Genomic DNA, 24,427 nt, shown 5'->3' on the forward strand with positions numbered 1-24,427 from the left:
AATGGCTGAATTCTCCAAATCAAGTTTTGATTCTCTCTCTGGCTTCATTCATTATATAGCCCCTGGAATTAATAACATTTATTTAAAGGTATAATGAATAGCAACTAAGTAATGACTAAGAAGCTAAGCAGGTGAATATTAGAGGAAGGAAGTATAGGATATAGGTCCTTTGTTCAAGAAGGATGTTTAAAAAGGTAAAGGAGGGCCTCCCTGGTGGCGCAAGTGGTTGGGAGTCTGCCTGCCGATGCAGGGGATACGGGTTCGTGCCCCGGTCTGGGAGGATCCCATATGCCGCGGAGCGGCTGGGCCCGTGGGCCATGGCCGCTGGGCCTGCGCGTCCGGAGCCTGCGCGTCCGGAGCCTGTGCTCCGCAACGGGGGAGGCCACAACAGTGAGAGGCCCGCATACCGCAAAAAAAAAAAAAAAAAAAAAAAAAAGGTAAAGGAATCTAGGACAAGGATCTTTTGTGATTAACGAGAATGTTCTAAAATTGGATGTATTGTGATGGTTGCACAACTCTGTAAATTTACTAAAAATCACTGAATTGTACATTTGAAATGGTTGAATTTTATAGGTAAACTACATCTCGGTAAAGCTGTTGTGACAAAAAGAACTACAGGGCAATGCCTGACAGAATTAAGGACAAAGGAACCTATGGAGGAGGAAGCAGCAGCAGAAGAAAGAGGGAATCAGATAAATATGACACAGTGGGTAAGGGTTAGAGTTGTTCATCTGACAGAACTGGATTCAAGCAGTTACACAAACTCGGGCAAAACACCGAATCTCTCTAAGCCTGGTTTCTATAGGGTTGCTGTGAGACTTTAAGGAGATAAATGTAAAACTCAGAAATGTACCAAACATGTATGTATTCAATAAATACTAGCTAATATATTATTATTATTACCATTAGAAAATAAACTTTCAAATTTTTATTTCATTGAGTTTTAAATCAGATTTATTTATGAAATGCTTTTAACCCAAAACAGTATTCAATAAAAACACTGCTGTGAATGAGAATATTAATCTTTTTGTTTGCTTTGATTTTAAATATTCAAGTCAACCACTAGCAAAAAACCATTTAACTTTATATAAAAGCTAATAAAAGATAGTAAGCAGGGCTCCCCTGGTGGCGCAGTGAGTGGTTGAGGGTTCGCCTGCCGATGCAGGGGACACGGGTTTGTGGCCCAGTCCGGGAAGATCCCACATGCTGCGGAGCGGCTGGGCCCGTGAGCCATGGCCACTGAGCCTGTGCGTCCGGAGCCTGTGGTCCACAACGGCAGAGGCCACGACAGTGAGAGGCCCATGTACCGCAAAAAAAAAAAAAAAAAAAAAAAAGATAGTAAGCAGGTTGACATCTCAAAGAGTGAAAAAAGATTCCCAACCAAAGATTCCCAACCAAAGAAATGAGTCCGGAAGAAAATACTGACATTAAACTTCAAGCATTAATCTGGAATTATAGTAGAAAACACTGAGAAGAGGAGTGAAGAAGCTCTCAGCATCAGCTTTTTGACTCATGGATTAATTATAAGTGAACTCTGTCTTGGAGAGAATACAGCCCTAAATGCCACAGCAGGCACCAAGTAGGAGTAATTTTATACAATTCACTGCCTCTGCTAACTACCAAAAGAAGCCAGCCCTAAACTCTGCAAACAAAGAAGTCATAGAAAGTGAAGCTGTCAATTTGGCAAGGTGATCAAAACAGAATAGTTAACTTAAGGCTATTACATGCCAAATGTATATCTGAAATTCAAAATAGTAGTTAAACTCGTACATCTGCAGTGCTATAGGGTGTAAACAGACCACTACTGCTAAAATAAATCCTCTGTTTTAAAGTCAGGCTACGTTTTTAAACAAAAAGGCAACATTACAAAAACCTTTTGTTTTAAACTGAAACCAAATTATTGTTTGCCATGAAAACCGTCTGACAAGAGTCAGCCAGCTTCACCTTTGACTAGGAGGATAATTTATCAATGCCAAGTCATGACAAATATCCTGTACACCAACTCAGTTCCATCTCTCTGACTCCCTGACCCCCTTGCCAGGAACTCTAACCCACTCCTAAATAAAGGCTTCTGCTTTTCAGAGTTAGATAAAGAAGCCACTGCTAAATATAACAATTTTCTTACCAGGTCTTGCTGGTGGCTAGAGAACCAGATGGTGATCCATAGGGGTAAGAATGAAGAATAACATTCTCATTAAGAAGAAAAAGAGAAGAACTGGTGTTATCCCAAACCAGAAGTCCCTTGAAATGTCCTAAATCAGAATACTTCTCCAATATGCCCTCTCTCTATAGCGAATTAAGAGTAAGGAGAAGAGGCAGTGTGGTGGTTAAGTATAGAAAGAGTTGCTTTAAACAGTACAATAAGGAATTCTTTTCTTCTTCTGAAGGCAATTCTCTGTTGTTAAAAGGCAATTAAAAACATCATTCAATCATTTTTTAGAAAATATGTTTATCCCATGATAGTCTTTATAGTTAAAAGTTTAATAAACATCTTTTCCTTGCACGGAAGTTCTTTATTTTCAAATGCTACCTACTGTTAAAAATGTATTCTTTATGAGAATACTCATTTCCACAAGAATCAATTGTGATATCAATGACTATGAGATTTTGTAATTTAATTTTATTTTTTTATTTATTTATGGCTGTGTTGGGTCTTCATTGCTGTGCGCGGGCTTTCTCTAGTTGCAGTGAGCGGGGGCTACTCTTCGTTGCAGTGCGCGGGTTTCCCATTGCAGTGGCTTCTCTTGTTTCAGAGCACGGGCTCTAGGCGCACAGGCTTCAGTAGCTGTGGCTCGTGGGATTCAGTAGTTGTGGCTCGCGGGCTCTAGAGCGCATGCTCAGTAGTTGTGGCACACGGCCTTAGTTGCTCCGCAGCATGTGGGATCTTCCCGGGACAGGGCTCAAACCCGTGTCCCCTGCACTGGCAGGCGGATTCTTAACCACTGCACCACCAGGGAAGCCCTGACTATGAGATTTGACAGAGAAAAGAAATGGCACCTAATTTTTTTTTTCCAAAATAGCATGTTAAAAATTCAGTTAAATACTAAAATAATTTATAAAATAATATTTGAGAGTTGCCAAAAAACACTCCAGTATGTAACCAATTGTGAAGACTGAGAGATTAAGTGACTAGTCTCCCAAAGCACTGTAACTTGTAGAGCTTATTATAGAGAAATAAAATAAATCATAAAAAATCTCAATTGCTGTCTAAAATTCTTCCTTCTTGGAGACCAACTTCTTACCATCTTTGCAGGTTTTTCCATTCTCCAGGAGTTTAACCCCAGTTGGGCAAGCACACTGATAAAAAGGCTTGACTGGAGACATCAAACACAAGTGGGAACAACCACCATTATCAATTCCACATGGATTTGTAGCTGTCAAATATAAATCACAGTAATTAATACCAATGATTATGGATGACCTCCCCCACTCTAGATACACAAAGGTTAACAACCATAACATGAGCAACTCTGATAAACCAAATTATTACCAAATGTCATCCAGGTGCTTGACTACCAGACCATCTGCAAGGAAGGGAATTAATCAGTGAGAATTTACTTAGCATTTTGTATCCAAAGAGGAATATACAAGAAATAAAGCAGGATGTCCCTGCCCTAAAGAGCTTGCAATCTGGCCAGTATGACAAAATTAATGAACAATAATACTGGAAAACAATACAAAACAATGAAACTGCTATCCTGCACATTTAGATTGTAAAGTCAGTATAGAGTCAAATGGAAAGTAAATCACTAAAGAAAGATTCAGGACACGACTGAAGTCTTGAAAGGTAGGAAGAACAGACAGGGGGCCATCCAAGTATGGTAAAACCACATGAATGAAGGCTTGGAGGCCGTACACTGGGTGAGATAATAAGGTGAACAGTGTAACGGAAGATTAAGGCTTGACTAATAGGAACTAAAGCTGAATGAGCACAAGGAGGGGCAAGTCTGTGTGTGGTGGAGGCACTGAGAGTCGAGAAAAGCCACACTTTGGAACGATTTACATGGAAAAGATAAACAAAATGGACTTAAAAGGGAAAACTGGGAAGCAGAGATTAATTAGAAAATGTAAAGAAACTATATACAGAAAGGGATGGATTTAAATAATACTCATAGAAAAAAATCAACAAAAGATGGAGATCAACAAAATATGAAAGATAAAAGAAAGCAATATCACACATAACTGCAAATTCTCAAACTAGTAAAACATAAAGAATCAACAGTGGGGCCTCCCTGGTGGCGCAAGTGGTTGAGAGTCCGCCTGCCGATGCAGGGGATACGGGTTCGTGCCCCGGTCTGGGAGGATCCCATATGCCGCGGAGCGGCTGGGCCCGTGAGCCATGGCCGCTGAGCCTGCGCGTCCGGAGCCTGTGCTCCGCGACGGGGGAGGCCACAACAGTGAGAGGCCCGCATACCGCAAAAAAAAAAAAAAAAAAAAAAAAAGAATCAACAGTGTCATTAAAAAAACAAGAACAAAGAAATTCTTTCCTGAGGGCCAACACTGAGAATAAAAAATTCACGCAAGTGACTAAAACATTTTCTTTTCTACAAAAGAGTAACACAAACATTTTAAAACATTTTAAAACATTTTTATGGACTCATGATCACCAGATTCCAATATGACACATTCAGTATTTGACTATCTCCCCCTAAATGGAAGGAACTAATACAAAGCAATGCATAATCCAAAACCCCTGCATATTGGGCTATGGAATACAATCTGAAATACACTCAGACACATATCAAACATTTATTTACACACCAGTGCCAAACACTTAACACTCTCATATTCTTTTAAACCTAATTCTAGTCCTCTCTTACAAGAAACTGTTGTCAGCAGTCACAGCCCCAGTCATAAAGGATGGCCAGAAATAGAAGCAAAACTAAGAAAAAAAGGTGTGTGGGGGGGTGTGCACAGAAAAGGTATAAGCAAGTATTTTATTTAAGTAACCTGAGGTACTTAAATTAACCAGTTAGATTAATAGAGGTTTCCATCTTAGCATATGAGCTATCTCAATTTATTATTTTATTTCTCTCTTCTTTACCCTCATAACCCCAGACTCAAACAAAGGGCTGAGGTGGTCTGTAGTGACAGATATCAAGCTACAAATGGTTTACGCTGTTGTCTACCCTGAATTATATTTTGACATTTTCCCTGTTTTTTATTTCTTCCCACTACCTTTGGATATATCCTCCCTCCTCTTGCCCCTCACTAAAGCCAGACATCAGAGTGCTACAAAGCTATTCCAACCTGCAATTTAAAAATCAAGATCACTTACCATTTGGCTGCCTCTGCTGGCTGAAGGCATGTATATCCATGGGAGAAAAGATGTTAGAATGGATTTCACGCAGACCCTCGCCAGTGTACTTGTTGCAAGCCAAAATGGAGTGTGTATTCCAGTCAGTCCAGTACAATGTGTCCTCAAATAACGTCAAGGCAAAAGGATGTGGAAGGGAACCTTTAACCACCGCCTGCCTATTAAACACAGAGAGAAAAACTCAAACATTTCTAAATTTTCTTCTTTCATCAAAACTTCATCTCTCCCATTAGGATGGTCTTGCAGTCCACATTAACACATACAAATCCTGGATAACACATATGTTAAGGTCAAATACACCTATGAAAAATAATAAGACAAGGAGTAAGTTCAAACGTATTTGAAATCATGGTGCCCGAAGTCCTCCACCAAGCGCTGCAGAATGGTTCCGAACTTGGCAGCGGGCTCCGGGCGCAGCACAGCAGCCGGCAGACACAGCGGAGGCCCGAGTGTCAGCACTGCTGTCGGCTCCCACCTCCGCACTCACACCTTCCATCCTGCCACGTAATTCATGCCGCTGGAAAGAGAAAGGCTGGCAGAAAGAAGAATCCCAGGCTTTAGAGTTGGCCCTGGGAAGTAGGTTTAAGTCAGCAATAGGCTTTTCCCTTCTCGATGTGGAAGAACAAAGAATCTGAGCCTGTTTCTTCCGTCACTTCTTACGGCTTTGATAACTGAGAAGTAAACACATACACATGAGGCTAAAAAGTCATTCTGGTAGAGCTCTCTCTCTGCAGACTCCAGTCTCACTCCAGCAAATGATCATCTCAGTTGGCTTTCTGCTATATGGTTACTTAATCTCCACAAGCCAGGTAGCAAAAAGGAAGCCCAACCACTGGCAGAATGTGTTCAAGAGACAAAGCAGATCCCCAAATTTCACAAGCAATCCTAACTATATGGAAGGAGAGGTAGAGAGCCTGATTAGTACTGAAGGCACAGAACTTTGCAGAATGTCATGGAGAGTTATGTAATTAGTAAATAATATAATTCTTGAATAATAAACAAACTGCGTTTAAGCCACAATAACAGTCAAGAAAATAAATGCTTTGATATTTTCATACTATCAAATATAATATTTTCATAAATCACTCAGCTAGGAGAGAAAGAGGAAAATGTAAGCAACTAAAAAGAAATAAAGGATAACACATTGACAGATAATCCAATTTTTAGGTCCCTGAGGTTATCTGATCTCTAACACCTAACAGATCACAGGTATACTAAATTAAATTTAAGAGCAGTAAGATAGTTTTCATCTAAGCAGAATTAGCATCTGTTATTGTACATGGAATGGTCTTAGCCTAAGATGTTTTAAATCTGAGCCACATTTTTAAATAACTGTATACAAGATTAGCATGACTAGTTTATCAAACTTTCTAGTTTAAAACCTCATACCCAGGCCAGCCCACATCACCACAGTTTTCTCCTCTCTGTTAATTCTCGCTTCCCCAGCAGATTACGCTCCCTCTCATTTCCCAATAAGAACGGTCACAGTGACTACTTCTGAAGTGGTTTCTTCCACTTCTTAAATGAACAGCTTTATTAAGTTTACTAAAATGATTATGCTATTACAGGAGTGATATCATAGTTTAAGTTCAAATTTAAATAGGCCTGCATATTTCACACTGACGTTTTCCAAAATTCATTATGGTAAGACATAAAGAGAGAGTTCTGAGAAGCTGCCAAGAAAGTCAAGAAACATGACTGAAAAATAAATAATAGTGAAGATGAAATTACTTAGGTTTTCATTAACCATCTTAAAGAATCACAAATTATATAACCAGATCTTTGAAAAACTCTGGAGAGAAAAAAGTCTTCTAAGTCCTTTGTATATTATTAAATAAAAAGTTAAAATTCACTCTAATGAACTTAACACAGCAGAATAAACAGATAGGAAAACCAGAACCCCTCCCTAAAAGATACACTCATTTTACATATTGACTGAAAGCATTTATATACTGAAAAGAAACGAAACAGGCCCGAGTTCAAATGTCCCCCTGTACTTACACTACTTATTTCCACAAGCTTTGTTTTCCTCATCTGTTACTGGAAGATAATAACCTAACCACACTGAGTTACTGTGAAGACTAAATCATAATATATGCAAAAGCATTTAAGCATTATGATTGGTACTTAATAAACATTTCATAAATGACTCCTCAATTTTAGGATGTATGTTTTCAATATTTTAATGTTTCTGACACAGGGATAATATTTTACAACTGAACATTTCATGTGCTGGTTTCTAAGTCAAAATAAAAAGCTCTTAAAATCAATAGCTTATCAGAATCAAGTAAATACTAGACTCCGGCTTATTTATATTAACAGGATCTCACACAACACAATATGACAATATGTACGAATTAGGTGGACTTATTAGACACTCAGTGAACGCCTGATAAAATTAAATACCTTAAATGAAATATGTAATTAACAGAACTGTACAAAAAGCAGAGCTAAGCAGGCTATCACTCATTCTTGTCATATTCTTTGGTGACTTACCGTTTTGTCCAGCCAATGGTGACTTGCTCTGAAACTACAGATGAGTGAACACAGTCTTCACCTTTCTTCCCTCTGGTTGGGATTACCCCCCCGGAAACTCGAGTTACTTCAAGGAGGAGTTGATCATGGATACTGAGAACAAATGTGGCTGGCAAGGTCAAAGCCTAGTCCTTCAGTAGTATGCCACAACCAAAACAGGACTTGAAAAATGGATCTCTTCTACAGAGACCAAAGGAGAGAAACCGAGACCCCTACTGATGTTTTGCTTTAGTGCTGGCAACCTCTGAGCATCATCTCCTCCCTCTGTCTGTCATTTCCTGAGGGCTCACTCTCACCAGTACCGCCAAGTACAGGAGTGCACTCACCACCTCTTTCAGATTCCATGCCTGACAGAGGCCTCTGTCAAATTCTGCACCAACCAGACTTATCCTTTATAAAACACCTGCACACTTGTATTCACTTTCTGTTTCTGGACCTCTTCCCAGAAAGCTGTCCTCTGCCCCCAACTCAGAACTCCCCACCTGTGTGGGTCATAAATCTACTTAGTCACACCAAAGCACTACTGCCATGAATGCTGACAGCTGAACCTAACCTTGGAAGAGAGCGTCTCCACATCACAGTGAGGTTTTTATAACACCTAAAAAGATGACAACAGTGGTGGTGGTACAGAAAAATCTCTTATTTAAAGTTTTCCACACGAAAACAGAACAACTAGGTAGCAAAACACCAAAAAACCCTTGGACAACATTTGCAACAAAGCTAGATGAAAAGGTACCACCACAAAACCCAAGACACAAAAAGGAAAACTACCAACAGCCGTAAGATCTCATTGGCATCAGCACTTCTGCAGGAGGAATCAGAAGGAAAAAACAGGGCATTCAGCAGATCCAGGAACAGGAGAAGACACAAAATAGACAGCAGTGGAAAGACAGGGAAACCAATCTGAGAACAGCAGCTGCCGAGGACTGGTTCGGTTCTGTCCACTCAGAGAATGCAAAGAGTGGATGGCTGGTACTGAAGGGACTGGTGCACTTTAACCTACAGTGAACTCTCCAACTGACCCAACAGAGCTCCCTTCCAGACAAAGGCCCACAGTGACCATACATTACTGGGAGTAGAATGAAAGTGAGGATGATAGTACAAGAGAGATAATGGAAAACTAAGGTACAGAAAAAAGTGGGAGAAGGAAACACAGCCAGGAAATCTCAGAAAGCAAGCTGCCCATTTTTTAAACACACACACACACTCGAGAGTTCTGTGAAGTTACAAAAGTTATGATAAACTCCGCCTTTCTTCAACAAGTTCCAGAAAAACAATTTCACGTGAAATTTTAAAAATAAATTAAGATCAAGTCCATTAAAAAAGTTAATATTAAAAAAAAGAAAAAAGAAAATAACATCCCTAAAGATAATAAAATATGCGAGAAAAGTATGGCCCTGAAACAAATAGTTTACAACCTATTGCAAAATAACCTGAAATGCTCTAAAATCATATACTAGCCGTAAAAGAAGAACACAAATTACAATTTAAAGCCTCAAAACTGAGGTGAGAGAACTAATGAAAGAATTAGAAGTATAAGAACAAGTCACTTAAGAAATGAATTATCAACTAGAAATAACACAAACACAGGAGTGAATAAACATAACAGATAAGGAAACAGAAACAGCCAGTGAAAAGAACGTTTTTTCTTTTTTCATGATTTTTTCCCATTTTATTAAGAACTAATTGACATATATCACAGTACAATATACAGCATGATGGTGTGAGTTAAACATACTGTGAAATGATTACCACATAAATTCAGCTAACATCCATCATCTCATACAGATATAACAGAAAGAAAAGAAAAAAAAAATTTTCTCCATGGGATGGGAACTCTTCAAGATTAACTCTCCTATAACTTTTCTATGTATCATCCAGCAGTGTTAACTACAGTCATCATGTTGTACATTACATCCCTAAGGAGGAATTTTTGAAGATCAAAAAGAAACAGAAAAATAGATTTTTTAAAAATAAAGATTTGAAGCACAAAGGACAGGGAAGAGAACAGAACCAATTTGGAGCAAAGAAATGACATCAAATAGTAACTCAAACCCTCAGGAAGAATTACAGGGTACCTGAAATGGCATATATGTAGGTTAATACAAAAGACTCTATGAATAATGTTTTCTCTTTTTCTCCTTTAACCTTTTAAAAACACCTAAGATTGTATAAAGTGATAATTATAACATTCCATTGGTTATAATAGAAATGTAATATAAATGACACTAATAGTATAAAGGAGGGGAGAGGGAATGGAGATATACTAGACTAAAATGTCTATAATTTACAGGAATTAACTTAGTATTTTACCATAATACAGATTTTGACAAAAGGAGTATTGCAATCCCTAGAATAATCACTAAGAATATTTTATTCTCTAAAACACTGTTTAAAAACATAAAAGGAATTAAAACGATACACTAAAAAATATCTACTTAATACAAAAGAAGGCAGAAGAACCAAAGGAACAAAAAAAGACAGACATGAAAAATAAACTAAAATAAAAATGTCAGATGTAAACTCAACCATATTATTAACAACATTAAATGTAAATAGATTAAGCACCCCAATTAAAAGACAAAAGGTTGAACACCTTAAATATATACAGTTTTTCTTTGTAAAAAGAAACCATATACATATGGCAAAGGTTGTTAGACCAGGTAAAACAAAACAAGACTCAACTGTAGGCTGTCTACAAGAGACACCCTTTATATTCAAAGATCCAAATTCGTTGAAACTGAAAGGTTACAGCAAACAGTAACTGTAAGAGAGATGCAGTGGTTCTATCAGACAAAATATATTTTAACACAAAAAATATTAGTAGAGATAAAGCAGCACATTTTATAATGACAAAAAGTCAAATCATCAGGAAGATGTAACAGTTATAAACATACACAAATAAAAACAGAGCCCCAAACAAATGAAGCAAAACCTGACAGAACTGAAGGAAGAAACAGACAATTCAACAATAACAGTCTGAGATCTCAAAAGCCTATTCTCATTAAAAGGTAGGACAACTAGACAGGAAATCATAAAGGATATGGAAATTCGACCATTAGGACAAGTATCAATTAATTTTAAAAGACTGAGGTCGCACAAAGTGTATTCTCTGAGCACACTGAATATCAAGAACAGAAAAATTCGGGAAATCCAGTGAGAATTTTCTCATTGTTAAATTTTTCTAAATCCTCCCTCAATGTCTTCTAAGTAAGCAATGGGTCAAAGAAGAAATCCCAATAAATTAAAAAAATATATTTTGAGCTAAAAGAAAATGAAAATACAACATATAAAAATTTGTGGGATGTCACCAGCCAGAGCGGTGCTTAGGGTAAATTCTATAAGTTTATCCCTAAATGCCTGCATTAGAAAAGAAGATAGGGACTTGCCTGGTGGTCCAGTGGTTAAGAATCTGTCTTGCAATGCAGCGATGCCGGTTCTATCCCTGGTCAGGGAACTAAGATCCCACGTGCAGCAGGGCAACTAAGCCCGTGCACCACAACTAGAGAGAAGCCCTTGCACACACCGCAACGAAGTGAAGAGCCCACACACCACAATGAAAGACCTGCGTGCCGCAACTAAGACCTGATGAAGCGAATAATAAATAAATATTAAAGAATAAAAGAAGAAAAAGATAGACTTCAAATCTATAATCTAAGCTTCAACCTTAAGAAACTGGAGGGGTGTGGGGAGATGCAAACTAAATCCAAAGCAAGAAAATTTTAAAATATTAGGGTGGAAATCAAATGAAATATAAAACAGAAAAAACAATGCAGAAAAAAATGTGGGTTCTATTAAAAGATTGACAAACTTGACAAGCCTTTAACTAGACTGACAAAAAAAAAGAAATTGGGAAATTTGTGAATAAAATTATGAATAAAAGAGGGACATCACTACTGACCTTAGAAATTAAAAGGATTATAAGATACCATGAACAATTTTATGCCAACAAAATAGAAAACTTAGATGAAACGGAAACATTCCTAGAAACAAACAAATTACCAAAACTCACTCAAGAAGAAATTAAATGTAAAGACCTAGAACAATTAAAGAAATTGACTTAATAATTTAAAATCTTTCCATAAAGAAATCCCCAGGCCCAGATAGCTTCATTCATGACTCCTATTAAATATTTGCAGAAGAGGGCTTCCCTGGTGGCACAGTGGTTGAGAGTCCGCCTGCCGATGCAGGGAACACGGGTTCGTGCCCCAGGCCAGGAAGATCCCACATGCCGCAGAGCAGCTAGGCCCGTGAGCCATGGCCGCTGAGCCTGTGCTCTGCAACAGGAGAGACCACAACAGTGAGAGGCCCGCGTACCACACACAAAAAAAAAAAAATTGCAGAAGAAATAATATCAATCCATCACATATTCTTCCAGAACACAGAGGAAGAGGGAACACTTCCCAACTCATTCTATGAGGCTCGTATTACACTGATACGAACCAGCCAGACAGCACAAGGAAAATAAACTACAGACCAATTTCTCATGAATAAACACATAAAAATCCTCAACAGAATATTAGCAAACTGAATCTAGAAACATCTAAAAAGGATTCTATGGCTTCCCTGGTGGCACAGTGGTTAAGAATCCGCCTGCCAATGCAGGGGACACAGCTTCAAGCCCTGGTCCAGGAAGATCCCACATGCCATGGAGCAACTAAGCCCGTGAGCCACAACTACTGAGCCCACATGCCACAACTACTGAAGCCCGCATGCCTAGAGCCCATGCTCCGCAACAAGAGAAGCCACCGCAATGAGAAGCCTGCACACGGCAGTGAAGAGTAGCCTCCGCTCGCCACAACTGGAGAAAGCCCACGTGTGGCAACAAAGACCCAACGCAGCCCAAAATAATTTTTTTTAAATATTATTTTTAAAAAAGGAAATAAATAAAAAGGATTCTAAAACATGACCAAGTGAGATTTATTTCAAGAATGCAAGATTGGTTAAACAACTGAAAATCAATTAATGAAATTCACCATGTGTATAAAAAACAAAACCCCAGGATCATCTCAACAGATGCAGAAAAAGTACTGGACGAAATCCAATACGCACTCATGGTAAAAACTGAAGATACTAGGAATAGATGAGAACTTCCTAAACCTGATTTAAAAGGTCTCTACAGAAAACCTATAGCTAAGATCCTGCTCAATGGCAAAAAAAGAAAAAAAAAGTTTTAATGATTTTCCCCAAAGATCACGAACAAGGCAAGGATGTCTTCTATTCAGCCTAAGACCTAGTGAGTACTATCAAGTAAGAATAAAAGGCATCCAGATGGGAAAGGAAGAAGTAAAACTGTCATTATTCACAGATGACACGATTCTGTATGCAGAGAATACTGAAGAATTTCAAAGAAAAAAGCCTCACAGATGTAATTAATTCAACAAGGTTGCAGGATACAAGATCAATATACAGAAATAAATTGATTTCTATAGACTAGCAATGAAAAATACAAAAAGTGATACAGTCAACTAATATTTAACAAGGGAGCCAAGAATATCCAATGGAGAAAAGACAATTTCTTTAATAAATGGTGCTGAGAAAACAGAAAAATGGAAATTTATTAAATAATTCATTCACAACACCATAAAAAACACCAAATACTTGGAAATAAGTTAATAAAAGAGTGTAAGACATCACACACAAAATGGATCATAGATCTAAATGTTAGGAATTAAAACAATAAAACTCTTAGAAGAAAACATAAGTGTCAATCTTTGTGACTTTGGGTTAGGCAAAGATTTCTTAGTGCATCAAAAACACCTTTAACAAAAGCAAAAACTAATAGTTTGAACTTTATTTCTAAATAATATATCCAATGAAGAACTTGTTATCTAGAATACATAGAATTCTTACAATTCAATAATAAAATAACCCAATTTAAAAATGGGCAATTAACCTGAATAGTGTCTTAAACACCTGAGCCTCATGTGAAGGAAGACTGAGCTACACTGTATTCAAGAAGATTACAGGCAGGACAGACTGAAGTAAAGTTAATAATGTATCTGGAGCAGAGGCAAAAGAGAAGCATGAAGGGACCTAAACCATGTCGGCAAAATCTGGTATTTACTTTTTCCAAAGTAATTACTTTCTCCTGATAATATAAAGAACACACATGTGTTGACTATAAAAAATGTGGAAATAGAAAGTATATCTTTCTAGTCCTTTATTATGTGCATGTGTACGATATGTACATGTATATACACAAATACAAGCAATTTCCAATCATCAAGGAACAGAAAACCTGGTTTCTTTTATAAACAGTTAAGGTACAGCATGAAACCAACTAAGACATAACAGGAAACCAACTAACCAATGGAATTTAGAATTAATAATCTAGTAAAAATTCATTAGTTCTAAAATGTAGCCCCCAACAGGACAAAGGAAAACAGCTGAGCCAAACCAAGAAACAACTGAGGCCCCTGCACCAAACCAGGAATAAAGAGCATTTACCACCTATAATTACTGAGCTTCTTCACTGGTTATATATGCAGCAGGTCCCAGGGTCCTTGTTGCATCTTAATAACTGTTAATATGCCCTGAGAAAAAATGGTTAATTTATGTATTTTGAAAGACTCCAACTCATCCTCTCATCTTATTTAAACAATATCTGACTGGTTTTTTTTTTTTTGCGGTACGCGGGCCTCTCACTGTTGTGGCCTCTCCCGTTGCAGAGCACAGGCTCCGGACGCGCAGGCTCAGCGGCCATGGCTCACGGGCCCAGCCGCCCCGCGGCATGTGGGACCTTCCAGGACCGGGGCACGAACCCGTGTTCCCTGCATCAGCAGGCAGACTCTCAACCACTGTGCCACCAGGGAAGCCCCTGACTGTATTTTTTTTACAAAAGTGAATTTTTGTAAATGCACAGCATTTACTGCATCATAATGACCCATCTTCATTTCACAATGTAAAGATTTTCAACATATTATTAAATATTGCTTTCACATTAATTTTAAAGGCTATATAACACTGCACTGAATGGCTGTGCTATAATTTAAAAACCCATATTGCCAACATTCAACATTATACATTAAATAAGGTGTTTTTAAACATAAACATATATTTTAGAAATTATGTAATGATCAGTTGACGAAAATTTTTTGACAACGGTCTAGCAGGAAACTAATTCTGTATTTCTCCTTAGAGCAATGGTTCAGGGCTCACTATATTTCCATGTTCACAACAACTTTATAAAATTAACTACCATGAATAATGAGAATCCACTATAATTAACACTATGGAAAATATTCACTCTCACTAGTAAAGAAAAAAACGCAAATACAAATAAAATATATTTTTAAATTTCAAAAAGGATGAAATTATCTTTTCTTAGCTAAACTTAACGTAAAAAAATGGTAGGTTAGATATGCAGAAATATACTGTGTGTGACAGTGGAAATTAGTAAAATCATTCCATTATATAAAAAAAAAAGATGGCCTTAAAACTCTGCACCTTGACATACAAATCCTACTTCTTGTAATGAATTCTAAAGATGCAATCAAAAATGCAGATTCATATAGGCTCCTCTTTATTCCATCAGTATTTATACAAGTAAAAAAATACAACTTAACTATTTCACAATAGGGAAGTTTATAAAAAATATTGTTCAACATTCAGATTGTTTCTTCCATTTATATTTAACAGCATAGCTGTTTGACCTTACTCTTTTCTTATAACTTCCATTTTTTATTCTTCCTTATACTCTACCTCTCCACTTTTTCATGGACTTTTCCTACTAGACTGGATTTATACGCTTTTTAAAATGCCTCTAGGGATTTAGAAGCTATACAAACTGTTTTATTCAATTTTATTATCTTTATGTTTTAAAATCATATGTGATCCTACTTTAGACAATAAACTTCAAGAGTAAGACATCATCTACTGACACTCCCATGTGCAAGGTAAGAAGTCAACATGCTCTTCTTCCTCATCTAACCATCCCACTACCATCTCTCTTTTTTTAAAAATAAATTTATTTATTTATTTATTTATTTTTTGGCGCATTGGGTCTTTGTTGCTGCACGCAGGCTTTCTCTAGTTGCAGCGAGCAGGGCTACTCTTCATTGCGGTGTGCGTGCTTCTCACTGCAGTGGCTTCCCTTCTTGCAGAGCATGGGCTCTAGGCACACGGGCTTCAGTAGTTGTGGCTCTTGGGCTCTAGAGTGCAGACTCAGTAGCTGTGGCGCACAGGCTTAGTTGCTCCGCGGTACGTGGGATCTTCCCAGATCAGGGTTTGAACCTGTGTCCCCTGCACTGGCAGGCGGATTCTTAACCACTGCGCCACCAGGGAAGTGCCTACCATGTCTCATTTTTTAATTGATGAAACCTGGAATTTTAGATCTCTATTACATGCTTTCATTTTATCATTTTTATTTGAGAGATCAAAATATCTCACGGTTACATTAAGTTTTAAAAGTACTTTAACAGTAATTACTAGATTTAACTCCATGTTTAACTGGTTTCATTCTTCACAAATATTTAATTATACGATATCCTCATTCTTGTGCTCTACATTGTACTTCATCTCTATCAGTCTTCTGAAGTATAGCAAGCAACTTTTTCAGAAAGAGTGATATAAATGGCATATTTTGACTCCTTGCATATCTAATAATAATGTCTTCCTGTTGCAGTAACAGAACAACTCTTAGATCAACCTCCATGTCTCAGATCTTTTTATTCCATTGTTTTCATCCCTACTTCTACAATTTGTGGGAGAATTCTCAAGGTTACCTTCCATTTCACTTATTTTTTTTTCAGTCATTTATCTGGTTGATGCTGCTCAAACTTTTTTTTTTTTGCTTAAACTTTTAAATTGAACAATCATGTTCTTTATTATCATTCTGTCTTCATCAGTCTTGAATGCATCCTTTCATACTATTTACTCTGTCTTCATACATGCTGTGTCTTCTTGAACTTCTATAATTTTTTATCCTACATTTTACAGGAAATTACAGGAAGACATTGTTCTGATTCTTTAACATGGATCATTCATTTGAACTGTAGTATCTTCTTATGTGCCCTGTTGTTTTTTTCTAACAGGGAGGGAGGGCTTTCAGAGGGAAGACTGTACATTATTGGAAGTTGAGATTAATTCTGTTGCAGCCTGAAAATTCTTGGTCCAAGCTGTCGGCTCAAGAAGGGAGAAGGCAAATACATTTGATTTATCACAACTTCATTTTAATTTGGAAATCAAATTATACTGTGCAGAGGACAGGGCGGTGGGATCTGAAGCTAGCAATAATAGCAGCATATTCCTGTTTCTTTTGCATGTTTCTGGTAGCACCAAGAAGTCTGCTGATATCATGACCCTGCTTATTCTCTGGCACCACTGTACTCATTCAGAGCCAGCTTTAACTACACCTCTGATGTTTGCCTAAGATGCTCAATCATGTCAAGTATGATTGTCATAAGGTACGTGTCCTTTAGTGCCTGGTGTATTTCCCAGAGGTGCTAACAGAATCCAAATGAGGCCTACCTTCCACCTTATCCTACCTCCCTCTCATCACCCTCACCTTCAGCCTTACTTCTCTAGAGTTGTGGTTATGATTGTTTATGTGGGTAAATCTCTTCAATTTGCTTCTTTGGGAAGCAGATTCTTCACAAACTCAGTAGGTGACCAACCATGTTGATTTGCCTGGGTCTGAGGGGTTCCTGGAACCAGGCAAACAAGGATGGCTGATCATTCAACAGCTCAGTCAGACTGGGACATCCTTCAGTCTTGAAGAAATTCTTCAAGGTTTCTGGTATGTGGTTGTTATCTTTGCCTAAGTCTCTAGCACTGATGTAAAATTCCCCTATGTTTATAGTCCATGGCTTTAATAACCATTAACTTGATAATGGCTATGAATCTAAATCACCCTCTGAGACCGCTCTGCTGAGCTGCAGGCTCATATATCCAAAGCTCCCCAGACTTTATCACCATAGTTTTCTGTAAGCAACTCAAATGCAAATGCAAACATGTCCAAAGCTGAATTCAATCTCATTCTCTTCCTACATCAAAAAAAGAAAGAAAGAAGTAAAGAAAGGAAAAAGAATATATCCTCCTTTCCTGAATCTTCTGTCTCACTGAATGGCACTTCCATCAAACCAGCCATTAAAAGCAGAAACCTAGGAGTCATCATAGACACCATCAGGGAGCTGCAAGTGGTTTGTTAGGATTGGGGCATAGTAGGCAAGGGAGGAAGCGGTGAGAATACTTGTCTAAAACGAGGTAAATAAATTAGATCATGTAAGTTATAGTGAAGGGTCTGTACTTTACTGGAGAACAATGACGATTAATTAGAAGACTTATGGAAGTGAAATAATTAGTCTTCAAACCATTTTCTACACAACTACCAAAGGTATTTCAAAGACAAATCCATCCGCATCAATTTGCCACTTGAAAATTTCCAATGACTCTCAATAACTTCAGGCTAAAATTCAAATGCCGCATCTTACAATACTAGACCCAGCCGGATCTGGCTCCTAGCCATCTCTCTACACTTGCCTCCAACCACTCCTCACATTTCCAGTTGCTGCTGAACAGGAACACTGACAAACCAAAGCGTTCTTTAATAAGCTTAATAATAACTTTAATAAGCTTAACTTGAAAACCTGACTCTACTAATTAGGAATTTAAATTTTTTCACAGAAAGGGCTTTTATATTCCTCCCAGTTTTTAAAGTTTATTATTTTACTTCAGTGCCTGTCAAGGCAGGTTAAAAAAGCATATTTACATCCTTGATACTTATGTTAAAGTCAACTAACCATATATACACTAGTACACTAGTTTCTGAACCCTATTTTGTCCCACTGATACCTATCTATGCTCAGATTTAGTATCTCACTGTTTTAACTACTCTGGCTTTATGGGAAGCCTTGAAATCAAGTGCAAAGTCATCATACCCAAAGTCCACAGTTTACCCTTAAAGATCACTCTTGGTGGTGTACATTCTATGGGTCTGGAGTAATGTACGAATCATTATAGTTTCATACAAAGTATTTTCACCGTTTTAAATGTAAATCCTCTGTGCCTATTCATCCCTCCACTCACACTGTCTTTTCAGTCTCTTTTTAAAATGAAATATAAATACAGTTGATTTACAATGCTGTGTTAGTTTCGGGTGTACAGCAAAGTGATTCAGTTTTATATATATCTTAAGATTCTTTCCTATCATAGGTTATTACAAAATATTGAGTATAGTTCCCTACGCTATACAGTAGGTCATTGCTGATTATCTATTTTATATAAAGTAATATGTATGTTTTAATCCCAAACTCCTAATTTATCCTTACTCCCACCCTTTGCCTTTAGTAACCCTAAGTTTCTTTTCTAAGCCTGTTTTAATCTACAGGTTCCCTCACCATTCTTTGCAGTTTATCTGTTCAAGGACCTGGGATGTGTGACCTGTATGGCTGAATCTGCTGATTTATACTCATGGTGCAGTTCAAGATGTTTCTCTGTCCTTTATTTCTCCCACAAATTTCCTGCAAATTCCAAGTTTCATCAGATTCCTGATGAATTGACCCTTTTGGCAAAATGAAAGAGGATGCTCTTTTCTTCCTTCAGGTGGCAGTGTCTGTTCTTTTCCTTGTGATGTTAGCAGCCATTGATGTTCAATGCCTAGATCTAATAGTTCACTGGAAGTTATAAAATGCTGATATTCTAATTATATTATTTCTTTCATTTATTAGCTGGAATAACTTTCTCGTATTTACTACTTTGTTAGCTACTGGTAGATTCATATACGAAAGAGAAGATAAATTGCTTGATTCTCTTTATTACCAACATTCCAAGTAATGAACTGGGGACTAGGAACCAAGATGGCGGAGTAGAAGGATGTGCATTCACTCCCTCTTGTGAGATCACCAGAATCACAACTAGCTGCTGGACAATCGACAGGAAGACACTAGAACTAAGCAAAAAAGATACCCCACATCAAAAGACAAAGGATAAGCCACAATGACACGGTAGGAGGGGCACAATCACATTAAAATCAAATCCCATAACTGCTGGGTGGGTGACTCACAGACTGGAGAACACTTATAGCACAGAAGTCCACCCGCTGGAGTGAAGGTTCTGAGCCCCACGTCAGGCTTCCCAACCTGGGGGTCCGGCAACGGGAGGAGGAATTCCTAGAGAATCAGACTTTGAAGCCTAGTGAGATTTGAACAGGACTGGGGGAAACAGAGACCCCACTCTTGGAGGGCACACACAGAGTAGTGTGTGCTTCGGGACCCAGAGGAAGGAGAAGTGACTCCAGGGGAGACTGAACCAGACCTACCTGCTAGCCTTGGAGGGTCTCCTGAAGAGGCAGGGACAAGGACACTGGCAGCAGAAGTTCTGGGAAGTACTTCTTGGCGTGAGCCCTCCCAGAGGCTGCCATTAGCCCCACCAAAAGCCCGGGTAGGCTCCAGTGTTGGGCTGCCTCAGGCTAAACAACCAACAGGGAGGGAACCCAGCCCCACCCATCAGCAGTCAAGCAGATTACAGTTTTACTGAGCTCTGCCCAGCAAAGCAACAGTCAGCTCTACCCACCACCAGTCCCTCCCATCAGAAAACTAGCACAAGCCTCTTAGATAGCCTCATCCACCAGAGGGCAGACAGTAGAAGCAAGAACTACAATCCTGCAGCCTGTGGAACAAAAACCACACTCACAGAAAGATAAACAAGATGAAAAGGCAGAGGGCTAGGTACCAGATGAAGGAACAAGATAAAACCCAACAAAAACAACTAAATGAAGTGGAGATAGGCAACCTTCCAAAAAAAGAATTCAGAATAATGATAGTGAAGATGATCCAGGACCTTGGAAAAAGAATGGAAGCAGAGATTGAGAAGATGCAAGAAATGTTTAACAAAGGCCTAGAAGAATTAAAGAACAAACAGAGATGAACAATACAATAACTGAAATGAAAACTACACTAGAAGGAATCAATAGCAGAATAACTGAGGCAGAAGAAAGGATAAGTGACCTGGAAGACAGAATGGTGGAATTCACTGCTGTGGAACAGAATAAAGAAAAAAGAATGAAAAGAAATGAAGACAGCCTAAGAGACCTCTGGGACAACATTAAACGCAACAACATTTGCATTACAGGGGTCCCAGAAGGAGAAGAGAGAGAGAAAGGACCCAAGAAAATATTTGAAGAGATTATAGTCGAAAACTTCCCTAACATGGGAAAGGAAATAGCCACCCAAGTCCAGGAACCACAGAGAGTCCCATACAGGATAAACCCAAGGAGAAACACACCAAGACACATAGTAATCAAATTGGCAAAAATTAAAGACAAAGAAAAATTACTGAAAGCAGCAAGGGAAAAACGACAAATAACATACAAGGGAACTCCCATAAGGTTAACAGCTGATTTCTCAGTAGAAACACTACAAGCCAGAAGGGAGTGGCATGATATACTTAAAGTGATGAAATGGAAGAAACTACAACCAAGATTACTCTACCTGGCAAGGATCTCATTCAGATTTGATGGAGAAATCAAAAGCTTTACAGACAAGCAAAAGTTAAGAGAATTCAGCACCACCAAACCAGCTCTACAACAAATGCTAAAGGAACTTCTCTAAGTGGGAAACACAAGAGAAGAAAAGGACCTACAAAAACAAACCCAAAACAATTAAGAAAATGATCGCAGGAACATACATATTGATAATTACCTGAAATGTGAATGTATTAAATGCTCCAACCAAAAGACACAGGCTCGCTGAATGGATACAAAAATAAGACCCATATATACGCTGTCTACAAGAGACCCCCTTCAGACCTAGGGACACATACAGACTGAAAGTGAGGAGATGGCAAAAGATATTCCATGCAAATGGAAATTAAAAGAAAGCTGGAGTAGCAATACTCATATCAGATAAAATAGACTTTAAAATAAAGAATGTTACAAGAGACAAGGAAGGACACGACATAATGATCAAGGGATCAATCCAAGAAGAAGATATAACAATTATAAATATGTATGCACCCAACATAGGAGCACCTCAATACATAAGGCAACTGCTAACATCTATAAAAGAGGAAATTGACACTAACACAATAATAGTGGGGGACTTTAACACTTCACTTACACCAATGGACAGATCATCCAAAATGAAAGTAAATAAGGAAACAGAAGCTTTAAATGACACAACAGACCAGATATATTTAATTAATATTTATAGGACATTCCATGCAAAAACTGCAGATTACACTTTCTTCTCAAGTGTGCATGGAACATTCTCCAGGATAGATCACATCTTGGGTCACAAATCAAGCCTCATTAAACTTAAGAAAATTGAAATCATATCAAGCATCTTTTCTGACCACAACACTATGAGATTAGAAATGAATTACAGGGAAAAAAACATAAAAAACAGAAACACATGGAGGCTAAACAGTACGTTACTAAATAACCAAGAGATCACTGTAGAAATCAAAGAGGAAAACAAAAACTAGTTTCAGGTCTTATACTGGAGTTTTTAAGCCACTTTGAGTTGATTTTGTGTGTGGTATAAGATAGGGATCTAGTTTCATCCTTTTGCATGTGGATATCCTGTTTTCCGAAACCATTTATTGAAAACACTATCCTTTCCCCATGGGATATTCTGGCTCCTCTGTCATAAATTGATTAACCAATTATGCATGGGTTTGTTTCTGGGCTCTCTATTCTGTTGCACTGATCTATGTGTCTGTTTTTATGCCAATACCATACCATTTTGATTACTACAGCTTTGTAATACAGTTTTAAGTTAGAAAATATGATGCCTCCAGCTTTATTATTTCTCAAGATTCCATTGGCTCTTTGTGGTCTTTTGTAATTGCACACAAATTTTAGAATTGTTTGTTCTACTTCTGTGAAAAATGACACTGGAACTTGGATATGGACTGCACTGCATCTGTAGATGGCTTTGGGTAGTATAGACGTTTTAACACATTAATTTTTCTAATCTGAGTATCAAATATCTTTCAATTTATTTGTGTCTTCTTCAATTTCTTTCATCAGTGTCATAGTTTTCAGTGTACAGGTCTTTTACCTCCTTGGTTAAACTTAATATTAGGTATTTTATTCTTTTTGATGATATAGTAAATAAGATTTTCTTAATTTTGCTGACAGTTTATTATTATTAGTATACAGGAACATACCTGCTGTTGTATACTGATTTTCTATCCTGCAATGTTACTGAATTTGTTTTTAGTTCTAACAGTTTTGTGGTGGTTTCTAGAATTTTCTATATATAACATCAGATCATCTGCAAATACAGCTTTACTTCTTCCTTTTTATTGAGATGCCTTTTCTTCTTTTCCTTGCCTAACTGCTCTGGCTAGGACCTCCAGTACTATGCTGAATAAAAGTGGCAAGAGTGGACATCCTTGTCTTTTTTTTACCTTAGAGGAAAAACTTTCAGTTTTCCTCTTTTGAATATATTAGCTGTGGGTCTGTCATATATAGCTTTCACTGTGTTGAGGTATGTTCCCTCTATACCTACTTCGTTGAGAGTTAATCATGAATGGATGCTGAATTTTGTCACATGCTTTTTCTGCACCTATTGAGATGATCACACAATCATCACATCTCTTTTACCCTTCATTTTGTTAATGTGCTGAATCACACTGATTGATTTGCATATATTGAACCATCCTTGTATCCCTGGAATAAACTCCATTTGATCATGGTATATGATCCTTTTAATGTGCCACTGAATTCAGTTTGCTGGTATTTTGTTGAGGATCTTTGCGTCTATACTCATTAGGAATATTGCTTGTAATTTTCTTTTCTTGTAGGCTTCTTGTTTGGTTTGGTATCAAGGTAATGCTAGCCACTTAAAATGAGTTTGTTAAGAGTTCCCTCCTCTTCTATTTTTTGGGGGACTTTGAGAAGGACTGGTACTAATTCTTTTTCAAATGTCTGGTAGAATTCACCAGTGAAGCCTTCTGGTTCTGAACTTTTGTTTTTTGGGAAGTTGTTTTTTTTTTTTTTTTTTGCGGTATGTGGGCCTCTCGCTGTTGTGGCCTCTCCTGTTGCGGAGCACAGGCTCCGGACGTGCAGGCTCAGCAGCCATGGCTCACGAGCCCAGCCACTCCACGGTATGTAGGATCCTCCCAGACCGGGGCACGAACCCACGTCCCCTACATCGGCAGGCGGACTCTCAACCACTGCACCACCAGGGAAGCCCTGGGAAGTTTTTGATTACTGATTTAATCTCCTTATAAGTAACTGGTTTGCTCAGATTTTCTATTTCTTCATGATTCAGTCATGATCCATTTCTTCTAGGCTGTTCAATTTGATGGCATGTAATTGTTTACAGTAGTCTCTTATGATCCTTTCTCTTTATGTAGTATCAGTTGAATGTCTCATCCTTCTGATTTTATTTCTGTCTTCTCTATTTCTTATTAAGTCTAGCTAAAGGTTTGTCTATTTTGTCTTTTCAAAAAAGACAGCTCTTGCTTTCACTGATCTTTTCTATTGTCTTTTTAGTCTCTATTTCATTTATTTCCACTCTGATATATTATTCACTTCTTTCTGGCAACTCTGGGCTTAGTTTGTCCTCCTTTATCAAGTTCTTTGAGGTGTAAAGTTAGGTTGTTTGAGATCTTTCTCATTTCAAA

At 37.9% G+C, this 24,427-nt stretch overlaps 1 protein-coding gene across 1 annotated transcript in view; it reads right to left on the reverse strand.

Moving 5' to 3' along the window:
- The window catches only part of LRP6 (LDL receptor related protein 6), a 183,878-nt gene that overhangs the window by 69,389 nt on the left and 90,062 nt on the right, over positions 1–24,427 (reverse strand). Inside the window, exons 4-5 of the mRNA XM_060112041.1 lie at positions 5,279–5,475; positions 3,243–3,374 (exon numbers count right to left, since the gene is read on the reverse strand). Coding sequence (XP_059968024.1) covers positions 3,243–3,374; positions 5,279–5,475 — 329 coding nt within the window. The remainder of the gene's footprint in view (positions 1–3,242; positions 3,375–5,278; positions 5,476–24,427) is intronic.

The sequence above is a fragment of the Mesoplodon densirostris genome, chromosome 11, assembly GCF_025265405.1.
Source record: "Mesoplodon densirostris isolate mMesDen1 chromosome 11, mMesDen1 primary haplotype, whole genome shotgun sequence".
NCBI lineage: Eukaryota > Metazoa > Chordata > Mammalia > Artiodactyla > Ziphiidae > Mesoplodon > Mesoplodon densirostris.